This window comes from Borostomias antarcticus, assembly GCF_949987555.1.
Source record: "Borostomias antarcticus genome assembly, chromosome: 4".
NCBI classification, from domain to species: Eukaryota; Metazoa; Chordata; class Actinopteri; order Stomiiformes; family Stomiidae; genus Borostomias; species Borostomias antarcticus.
Genome location: NC_140237.1, coordinates 14,252,770 through 14,264,576, shown reverse-complemented (window position 1 = coordinate 14,264,576; position 11,807 = coordinate 14,252,770). Strand labels below are relative to the sequence as shown.

The following is an 11,807-nucleotide window of genomic DNA, read 5'->3' as shown; positions in this document are numbered from 1 at the left end:
CACTTGGTTGACAAACAGCCATCAACTTGATATTCATTCTATAATTTTGAGGTTTGCTGAAAAACGTGAACATGTAGCAGTGGGAGTAGCTACTGTAGGCAACAGTTGCCATAGCATTTGGATGGGTATGCCACAAATAAGCTAATACATTTACATTAAAAAAAAACAAAAAAAACACATATCAAAGTGGTACCTTCATGGAAAAAGTCATATAAAATTAAGGTTTACAGGTAACATTTGGTAATAAGTGTAGACCTGGAACAAAAAAGTACATTAAGTATACAGTATAAATCAACATGGTCCTTCTTTGATTTTGTACACATTTTACCTTTGGCATTCAATGTTAAATATTAATAAATAATAGTAGTAATACAAAAAACTGTGTTTAAATTACGATTGTTGTGCAACGCTACATAGAGTTCAAGTGATATTAACCTGAATAAATGAACATGAGTAACAATAGTGTATCGTTGTGGTTATAAAAGAGAGTGGTTGCTTTAGTGAGATACTCCACCCATACAGACACACAGTGCGCTCGTCTGTTCTGCTGTGTTTGCATAGGTTGTGCCAAGACTCAATGCTGCATCTGCCGTTAGTCTCTTTTCTGTTCTGTGTACCCCTCGTATCCAGAGCAGCACCTCCGAGTCGACATGACAGGCGAGTCCGACGCCGAAGTCTCCAGAGCCGCTGAGCGGTGCTGGTTCCTGGGCTGGTCTTAAGACAGCGAGGCGTCCTCCAGAGCCAGGTACTCGGTCCTGGGCTGGTCTTAAGACAGCGAGGCGTCCTCCAGAGCCAGGTACTCGGTCCTGGGCTGGTCTTAAGACAGCGAGGCGTCCTCCAGAGCCAGGTACTCGGTCCTGGGCTGGTCTTAAGACAGTGAGGCGTCCTCCAGAGCCAGGTACCCGGCCTCTGTCCTGGCGCTGGGCCCGGGTAGCTCCAGGCGTCTGCGGCTGCCCGGCCTGCGCTTCCCCCCCAGTACCAGGCTCTGGTCGGTGGGCTCCGGCGGCTCTCCGCTGCCCCTGCTGACGTACACACTGGGGGCCTGGGCGGAGGTCATCTCAAACCTCTGCCCCGCCGCCGCCCTGCCACCTCCTCGCGTGGACGAGGCCTTCCTCCTGGTCCGGGGCCGGGGCGAGGGCGTGGGGAGCGGCGGGCCGGTGCCGGGGAGTGGCAGGGCTCGGTGGGCGGAGGACGACGAGGCCGCGGCCCCGCCCTTGGCGCCCGCCACCGAGGCGGAGCCCAGACGCGCCAGGGCCACCGGGATCTCGTCCAGGGACTCTGCGGAGTCAGAGTGGTACTCAGCAGGGGGGCCGGCGGCCTGGACGGGGCCAGGGGCCACAGGAGGCAAGGAGGCCCTCGGGGGGAAGGCTGGGAAGGGGAGCCGCTGGCTCAGGGACATGGCCGTGGGCGTGGCCGATACACCGGCAGGCTCTACTGGACAGGACAGGAGAGGAGGACACAGTCACGACTCACATCACAGCGCTACAGGACACTGACAAAGACAACACAGGGTTAATGTGGACTGAAGCCCCGGGGCTGCGTTGGAGAAGCACACACTCCATTATTAAGACATTAGGTTTAGAGTATTTCCTGGTAAGGTCTTCAGACCAGGAAGAAGTCTGAGCCCAACTATGGGACACGCAACCCCTACAGTAGGTGCTATATCACTTAGGCCACTTACATGTATTAAATCAAAGATCACTCCACCTCATGGCCAATGTCTAATAATGCCAGTGCATCTATCTACACTGGGCAACAGGCTGGGTGAGCCATTGAGCGTTATCTGTCAGGACCAACATCTAAAATGAGCCTGATCATGAAGCGCTCACAGTAACACAGCACGACAGCCATGACAGCCAACCAGAGGCACAGTGATGAGACAACCTCCAAAGACAAAGCCGGGACCGTTTAAGGTTAATTCCAAATCCACTTCTAAGCGCCTACGCTGTTTGTGTTTGATATGAATCTGTGTATATGTTTGTTTTCAGGGTTCCTCGTGTGCATTCTGAACTCGGTAGATCTGCTTTTGTCCATGATGCTCCTTATACCTGGAATACTCTACAACACACTCTAAAGCCTGAGTCGCAGAGTTTAAATCCATGGCTCTTGGCATTTGTACTTCGACCTGTAATTGTTTTTAAATTATTATTATTATTATTGTATATTGTATTTGTTCTGTTATTTGTGTGAACTTGTCAACACTGTAAATGAGGGAAACCTCAGTGCTTTACGAGTATAAATAAAGGTTTGAAATGAAATGACTGCTGTAGTAGCTGGAGTATTGCAGTAGTCACAAGTTGGAATACATGTTTATATGTTTATTCAGTCCATGTCCATCTGAGGTATTCACACGGACGCGTTCAGCTTGGGTCTTTTAACAGAGATAAGAGTGCTCTCGTCTTGAGGGCTGGGTTACGTATGTTTACAGGCATGTTTATCTAGGGTGATGATGTAGACTGTAGCTATGTACATAGGCGCTTGTTTAGTGTATAGAGTCATCTACGATAACGAGAGTGATTAGTTACAAAGACAGGTTATAAACACCGATGATGAAAGGGGGTGTGTGGAGTCCAATATGATGTGGTAAGGTTGGTGTGTTTACATTGTGGCTAGATTCTAGGATATACAGTAACAATCTGCATTGTGTTTTAGTCTTGTGATGTGGTGAGGTGTGTATATACTGTATGTTGTGTGTGTCTGTGCGTGTGCTTGTGTGTGTGTGTGCATGTGTGTGCTCATGCTCACCAGGCTCTGTAGTGTTGAGTGTGTGTGTGTGTGCATGTGTGTGCTCATGCTCACCAGGCTCTGTAGTGTTGAGTGTGTGTGTGTGCATGTGTGTGCATGTGTGTGCTCGTGCTCACCAGGCTCTGTAGTGTTGGAGACAGGGGCTCTGCTACTGCTGGTCTCAGTGTGTGTGTGTGTGTGTGTGTATGTGTGTGTGTGTGTGTGTGTGTATGTGTGTGTGTGTGTGCTCACCAGGCTCTGTAGTGTTGAGTGTGTGTGTGTGTGTGTGTGCTCACCAGGCTCTGTAGTGTTGAGTGAGTGTGTGTGTGTGTGTGTGTGTGTGTGTGTGCTCACCAGGCTCTGTAGTGTTGAGTGAGTGAGTGAGTGTGTGTGTGTGTGTGTGTGTGTGTGTGTGTGTGTGTGCTCACCATGCTCTGTAGTGTTGAGTGAGTGTGTGTGTGTGTGCTCACCAGGCTCTGTAGTGTTAAGTGAGTGTGTGTGTGTGTGTGCTCACCAGGCTCTGTTGTGTTGAGTGAGTGAGTGTGTGTGTGTGGGCTCACCAGGCTCTGTAGTGTTGAGTGAGTGTGTGTGTGTGCTCACCAGGCTCTGTAGTGTTGAGTGTGTGTGTGTGTGTGCTCACCAGGCTCTGTAGTGTTGAGTGAGTGTGTGTGTGTGTGTGTGTGCTCACCAGGCTCTGTAGTGTTGCAGACAGGGGCTCTGCTACTACTGGTCTCAGTGGAGCGGTCGTTGATCACCTCTGCTGGCACTTTGTGCACTTTCTTCTTTCTCTTCTACAAACACAGGCACACGCGCACACGCACACACACACACACACACATGCATGCAAGGTTCACATGATTGTAGATGTATATATACTGTTCCGGACGGTATTAGAGATGGATGTACTAGTTTAAATGTGTGTATATGTGTGTGTGTGCGTGTCTGTGTTTTCACAACTGAAACATTCTCTGCTTGGTGTGTGTGTGTACCTGTGTGCGTTTGTGAGGACGGGAGGCAGGCTTGTGCTCTGTGTGTGTGTGTACCTGTGTGCGTTTGTGGGGATGGGAGGCAGGCTTGTGCTCTGTGTGTGTGTGCATGCGAGTGTGCGTGTGTGTGCGCGTGTGTGTACCTGTGTGTGATTGTGTGTTTACCTGTGTGTGTGTGTGTGGACGGGAGACAGGCTTGTGCTCTGTGGAGACGGTGTGTGTGTGTGTACCTGTGTGTGTGTGTGTGTGTGTACCTGTGTGTGTGTGTACCTGTGTGTGTGTGTGTGTGTGTGTGTACCTGTGTGTGTGTGTGGGGACGGGAGACAGGCTTGTGCTCTGTGGAGACGGGTGTGTGTGTGTGTACCTGTGTGTGTGTGTGTGTGTGTGTGTGTGTGTACCTGTGTGTGTGTGTGGGGACGGGAGACAGGCTTGTGCTCTGTGGAGACGGTGTGTGTGTGTGTGTGTACCTGTGTGTGTGTGTACCTGTGTGTGTGTGTGTGTGTACCTGTGTGTGTGTGTGGGGACGGGAGACAGGCTTGTGCTCTGTGGAGACGGGTGTGTGTGTGTGTACCTGTGTGTGTGTGTGTGTGTACCTGTGTGTGTGTGTGGGGACGGGAGACAGGCTTGTGCTCTGTGGAGACGGTGGCCTCCTCCTCACCAGCCCTGCTGGACCAGCTCCTCACTCTGCCGTTGCCATAGAACCTGGGACACAACACGCACACACACGCACGCGTGCGCACACACACGCACACACACATGCGCACACACGAACACGCACGCACACACACACACTTGTAAACTGCCAGTGCCAGGATAGAGTATAAATCAAAACCAGGATGGCTAAGCACATAATCTGTGATTGAGACTTCCTGTTGTGTGGAGACATATCCAGGTCAAAATTCCATTTTCAGTTTTCTCCCTTTTTTCCTTAAAGCTGAAGTATGTAACTTCTATGAGCCTGCTACGAGTTAGCTACGGGCTAGCATTAGTGGAAAACTCCATCTGGCAGGGTAAACTCAGCCTGCTTCACCCTCACGGTTTGTGGGTTTGGGTACAACCACACTCCCATAACACCGTAGAAGATTGAATCTGATTGAATCTCAGCACACACGCACGCTTTGAACCACGCTTCAAAGATGGAGTTTTCACAGGAGCCCAATCAAGTATGTCTCTCGATTTCTCATAGCTATACAGCAATATTGAAATGTTAAAATCTTAGGAAAATCGTACAAACTGCCGCTTTAAAGATGTTCCCACCAGCAAGGTAGTGGCAGGTAATTGCACACCAAGTAGGCTACCATCACCCCTTAGTCCAGCAAACCCCAGACAGCTCTTCTTTCTTAGCTTCATTAATTTATGGCTGACTTTACCCAGCTTCACCGCTGTGACTCAGGAATGTTGGTGGTTAAAAAGCTCTCAAAGTCATTTTACATTCGGCTAGAGCCACAACGGAACAGCGAGCCACAACAGCTGGAGGATAAGGCTTTTTCTACTGGCTGAGATTCCATACGAGGCCATTCGTATCCACTGGATTAGATGGGCCCATTACAGTGACACACTAATACTGAATCATCAGTTACTGAATCATTAGTAACTGTGTGTGGTGGTGGTCGGGTTGAATTCCAGTGTGTGAAATGGATTTGGACTGTTGTGGATGAGCGGACTTAAAGAGGAAGGGTCTTTTTCGACAACCTGGACCTTATTTACGGCATATTATAAGACGTTTGACTCACCAAGATAACTTTGGTGTAATTCGGAGGCCTGTAGAAGAAATTTAAAATCCAGCGCGAGCCAAGTATATCCATGTAATGGCGGCGGACGGGGCACCGAGAATGCAGCTTCAAAAAATTTTCTTTTCTGCCACGAAACGGTTGTTTTCTATCTATTTTTATGAATTGCTAGTTGTGCTTCCATAGAGCGAGGGCTTGTTGTGGTTTTCACATGCCTCTGTAATATGATCTTTAGAAACGTCTTTCTAAAGATCATATTACACGCATGCACGCACGCAGTGTTTGTTATTGCCCATCTGGGATCATTGCAGAGTAAACCCACTAAAGTAGGCAAACACAGTCATCCCACTCCACGTGTGTGTCAGTCCAGTAGGTAGGTGTGTTCCCCTGAAGCCATATTGGTTTTGGCCCTGGTTGTGTATATATATATATATATATATATATATATGTATACTCACACACACCTGCTACCTTGCTATCCTGTCCATTACTCCTTGGGTATGCATTTATCTGTTAAGTTAGACTTCGTCACTAACTAAACCTTAACTGAGATGATTGAGAGCAGTGCTGTCTGAGTGTGAATGTTGTCAAAGATCTAATTTTACGAGGATCACATGAGCATGACATTACTAAGTATGACATTACATGAGTATGACATTATTAAATCATGCTCATCATTCTATTGGATTTCCCCTTTGAGCGCCCAGGTCAGTAATATCACAGAGACATCTGAGAGACACTTCTATGCAGAGGTCATAGGTCATTGTGTGGGCTTGGCCTGCCAGTGCTTGAGCCCAGCTGCCAGCCTCATAAAACAGCCATTGCTAGTTGTCTTATTTAATCTCACACCTCTTAAATCAAGGGGTTTCCAGGGGAGCGGGCAGAGGCAGAAAGCTAATGCTCCCTGCGTTTAAGCCAACGTGGAGGTCAATCTATTACTTAGCTATGAGTATGTGTAATGTTATTTCTGATGGCCATGGCCTGCCTGCTGTTGGCTGGTACTGTACATTGGTCTTGGATGTCCTTTCCTCTTGTTCTCAGAGGTCAGCTATTATAAAGTACACTGGGCCTTTCTCTATCTTCTCTTCTCAGCGTGTCATTAAAGTCACGGGAAAATAATTTCATTTGCCATTTTGTTTTTTTGCGAAAGAAAAACAGTTGCCGTGGCGACGTAGGAGAGAGCTTTTTTTGTCGTTGGCACTGTTAAATGCTAAGTGTTGTTCATTGTGTCTCATGAAACATGTAGGAACCCAGTGGAGCCCGAGGGAGGACTGGCTACTGAACAACGGCTCCGCTCCAATTATGGCGTTAAGATAGCGGAGACACTTTGAAGCAGACTAATGTACCGACACAAGACTGTACTTTTCCTGAACTTATGACTTTGAGACGGTCAGAGTCTCTGTTCAAAAGTAACCAGGGATTTGTCAGCAAGTGTGCATGTCCAGTTTTTTCTGTAGCTGTTTTGTTTGGACAGAGGCTAAAGAAATCTAAGAGCCTACAGAGGAGTAATTATTCACATCGCAACCCAATTCTCTTTGGCACAAAGAGCACACATTTAACTGCAGTTAAACAACACCATTACTCACTCACACCAGTGTCTCATGTAGTCTCACTGTCCATTTTCAAATTTCCCTTAACGATTTAGGCTCACATTTTATATAATTCCTCCATAACACTCTGCTTTTCCACTAGTGCAAGTGTCTGTGGTACCAATGGACATCATCCTGCGGTTTTGTCGTAAAATAACATATTTTACAGGTTGGTGAAAAAGGGAGAAATCCCTTTAAATGGTGATTAGAGTTATTTTTGTAGGTTTACTGAATTACTGCTAAATAAACGGGAGTCTGTCCAGGCAACCACATACACTGCAGAATGTGGATGACAGCAAAGCAGCTTGTAAAAAAAAAAAAAAAAAAAAAAAAATGGGGGAAAGACCGTTTCTCTCTCAGCACCATCATCCACTGGAGGATAGAATTGTGAAACCTTACTCTGGACCCCCCCGTGCTCCCATGGTGGTAGAATCCTCCACGTCCATCTCAGGGTTGGTATAGCCCAGTGATCCCGAATAGCTTACATCCTGTTTGGGGGGGGGAGAGGGAGGTAACATCAGTCACACAGAAGAGCTGTATGTTGACCATATAGGCAATTTCAATTTAGCTGTATATGTTGACCATATGGGGGCCTATTAAAACCAGCTCTGTCTGTTCATTCGTTTGTCACACAAGATGTGTGTGTTGTCCCAGAGTGTGTGTTGTCCCAGAGTGTGTGTTGTCCCAGAGTGTGTACTGTCCCAGTGTGTGTACTGTCCCAGAGTGTGTACTGTCCCAGAGTGTACTGTCACAGAGCCTAGGCTAATGTTTCAAATCCACTTCCAGTGATTGAGCTAAGCTAGGCTAATGGGTCTCAATGCTTCCTACTGCACACACAGAGAAGACAAGCGTACGTGTCGTCTTATCTGACTCTGGGGAAGATGGCAAATAAGCACATTTCCCCAAAAGTTGGTGCGTTCCTTTAAAAAGTAATACAAACAGTATAGTTTACAGAGGCCTAGACTAGGGAAGAAATGTACAGGGTGAGGTTTGAGTTGATCATAAGGAAGCTGTGTGGTTTTGTGGGGCTGGTGTTATTTCTAGTGTTCTAGTGTGGTTTAGTAGTAGGACTGTGCGGTAAGAGTGCTCCACCTCGCCAAGCTGTTAGTGCTGCTTGCCAAGCACAGGTGGGTCGTTGGCGGCTTGGGTCTCTGTCAATCGCAGACCGCACTGAGCTTAACAGGGAGTTACCATGGTAACCCTCGCGAGCGGGCGGCCAATGACTGGAGCACGGCCAAGGATCACAGGGCAGGGTGGCGCTGGCGCACATGAGGGGATAGAGTGTGTGTGTGTGTTTGAGAGATCATGCAAGTGTAAGTAAGTGCTTGAGCAGGCAGGCCTGTGTGTGAGCCTGTAGCCTGTGTGTCAGTATTTGAGAGCACGCTGCGTTGCATGAGTCCGGTGTGTGTGTATGACACACACAAGTATAGTAGCACGCAAGAATGTAAACGGTCATTGCTATGTAGGTGGTGGTAAGTGGGTGCTAGGTCGCTCCAGTGCTAAGCTAACAATTGGGGTTGAATGTGCCGCAGTGCAGCTAACAGCCGAACCAGGCTCAAACAATACAGAGCCTCCATTCCTAATGAGACTGGCTCTAACACCAAGGCCAATGCAGGGATAGAAATAAAAAGAAATTGATTGATCAGTGTCCGTGCATCCAGCACAACGTTGTAATGGCTCTAGGACACACACACACGTACGCGCACACACACTCACACACATACTGCAGCGCGAACACGCCCACCCACTGTCTCATTAGTCCACCCAAAACAGTCAGGTCACCATGGGTTACAGTGGGGCGGTAACATCTGTGTCCGGGGGTAAACCCCCTTTTGCCACCTGGGTTGAGGGTGAACTGTCCTGGGAGTCGTGTCAACTGATTGAAGTTTGCAGTGTTTGAAGTTTAGTGTGTCGACCTGGAGTTGCTACCTTGAACCATATGCTCAGTCTTTCATGCTGTACAGAAGAAAGACATCATCCTGTATAGCCTGGACTTGAACCCACATGTACGGCTTTGAAGTTTCAATTGGTGCCACGTTTGTTCTACGAACTAAAACAAAAGGTGTGTGTGTGTGTGTGTGTGTGTGTGAGCGCGCGCATGCCTGCGTGCGTGCGTGTGCTGCATTTTCACTCTCATGTGTACCCAGAATGTTATTTGCCCAAACAGGTGTATGGGCGCAGTAAAGTAGGGCACAGTGGACTGTGAAAACCATTAAAGATGAATGAACAGCTGTTGGACATGGATCACCTGATCCCTAGGAGAGCTTCCTGAGAAACACCTCCGGTGTATCAGTTTCAGCTTCTGAATTGAGAGCTGAGCTTTTATACCAACTTCATCTAATGTAACTCAGGGAGCATAGACCTCCGCCCGTGAATGCATTTCATGGCTCTGTGCCAAAATTGAATGGGTTCTAAATTTGCCCCTGCTACACCCCTCCACCGAGTTTCATGAAAAGCAGTCTGGTAGTTTTTGCGTAATCCTGGTCCAAAAAATGAATGGAGGTGAATGGAGAAGAATGGCCGTATGGGCCGTGTTTGGCCGGCTCGTGGACCCGCCATGTGATTCGCTGGGGCGGAGATAAAGATGACTGGAGGTGAATGGGTGGCCGTGTTTGGGTGGCTCTGTGGCGCCCCCCTCGGGTCATAGCCGGTGGGGGGGCAGTGAGGTGCACTCCGGGCTCTCCCCCCACACACCCCAGTCCAAACCCTGTGTCTCTCGCACCCCCACACAGAGAGCTGGCTTCCTTCTAAGTTTTGTTTTCATTCGTGGTACCGGCCCGTGATTTGGATCTGCTCCAAATTTGAATGGGTTCTAAGGTGGCCCATAGTACACCCCTCCACCAAGTTTCATGAAAATCGGTTTGGTAATTATTGCGTAATCATAGTCCAAAAAATGAACAGAGGTGAATGGGCAGTCCGGCTGTGATGATTGGGCGGCCCGTGGACCCGACCCGTGATTTGGATCCACTCTAAAATTTTATGGGTTCTTTTTTTGTGTGTGATATTTTTTAAGGCATGTCTGCTTTATTAGGATAGGACAGTGTGTAGGTGACAGACAGGAAAGGTGGGAGAGAGAGGGGAAGACATGCAGCAAAGGGCGTGGGCCGGATTCAAACCCATGTCGCTGCGGGAAGGACTAGCCTTTATATGGTAATCGCCCCAGCCCATTGAGCTACCGGGGCGCCCCCAAAATTTAATGGGTTCTAAGTTGGACCATGCTACACCCTTCCACTGAGTTTCGTGAAAATCGGTCCAGTCGTTTTTGCGTAATCCTGCTAACAAACGCACACACACACACGCGTACACCACCGAAAGCAAAACCTCGCGCCTTGCACATTGTATTGTATTCTCCAATACCTCAAAGCTATATCTTGAGCAAGCTTTGAGCCATGAAGAGAATTAATATTTTTAGACTTTCTCAGTCAGAAGAGAGCAGTATGGGCAACACACAAATACAAGGCTTTTTGCTTTTTACATTTATTTCAGAATGTTTACCCATATCAATATCAAACAGTTTTTCAGGGTGGCCAGGCTATATTCTATCTGGGACCAGGCTATATTAAGTGATTGTGACAGTTTCCCATGTATTTTACTGGACAGCAGGATGGAGGCAGTAAGTACATGAATACCGTACCTTGATGAGGTTGAGTTTGGGAGGTCCAGCCTCTCCACCCACTGGGCCTTTACTGGTCTCTCTGGTCTCCTGGCGGTGACGCTGTCTCACTATGTACTCATACGTGCTCAGTCTGTTCCACACTAGGGAAGGAGGAAAGATGAGTGTTAGAGAGGCACACACACACACACACACACACACACACACACACACACACACACACACACACACAGGCAGGGATACATACACACACACACACACACACACACAACACACACAGATACACGCACACACACAGGCAGGGATACACACACACACACACACACACACACACAGGCAGGGACACACACACACACACACACACAGGCAGGGATACACACACAGACACAACACACACACACACACAGATACATGCACACACACAGGCAGGGATACACACATACACGCACACACACAGGCAGGTATACACACACACACACACACACACACACACACACACACACAGGCAGGGATACACACACACACACACACACACACACACACACACACACACACACACACACACACACACACACACACACACACACAGGGATACACAGACAGACATACAAACTTCCAGCTACAGGTAGTGGTGACGAAGTTACCACAGCTCTCTATGCCATCTCTGTATCTCCTGAATCTGTCATCTGTAGAAGCTGTATGATCTCCATAATTATCCAGAACAGTTGACCCCAGCCTCTCTTCTGCCCCCTGGTGGCGTCTCATTACACTGCACATTATTCCAACACAATCCCCATTTAGAGAATGTTTCATATAAACCCATTACAACAAAATGGCCTTACACACAGTAGTAGCCACTGCACCTTACCCAGAGTCAGAGTGATTGTGCCAGGTGGCCTATTTGTTTTTGTGCCAGCGTTGTTAGCCCACACTGCCCGGCTGTGTTGGTAGGTAGTACCAATTAGTTAATTGTCATGTGGGACACAAACTATTTATAGTGCAAGGAGATCGCCATGCTCAGATGACACTGGGCTAATGGACTGAGCCATGCGCACACAATGTTTACTACCCTGGACCAGGCTGGACAGGCAGACAGAGGCAGACAAGACAGACAGACTGAGGACTATTCAACCTGACAGACAGGACTATTAAAACTGAGGACTAT

General features: G+C 48.1%; 1 protein-coding gene across 1 annotated transcript in view; it reads right to left on the bottom strand.

Moving 5' to 3' along the window:
• Nucleotides 1-868: 868 nt before the first annotated feature.
• zdhhc1 (zDHHC palmitoyltransferase 1) overlaps nt 869-11,807 on the bottom strand; it is a gene marked incomplete at its 3' end in the record, with an annotated part of 18,405 nt that continues 7,466 nt past the window's right edge. Inside the window, exons 7-11 of the mRNA XM_084437342.1 lie at nt 10,664-10,785; nt 7,429-7,517; nt 4,304-4,412; nt 3,413-3,515; nt 869-1,434 (exon numbers count right to left, since the gene is read on the bottom strand). Coding sequence (XP_084293468.1) covers nt 869-1,434; nt 3,413-3,515; nt 4,304-4,412; nt 7,429-7,517; nt 10,664-10,785 — 989 coding nt within the window. The remainder of the gene's footprint in view (nt 1,435-3,412; nt 3,516-4,303; nt 4,413-7,428; nt 7,518-10,663; nt 10,786-11,807) is intronic.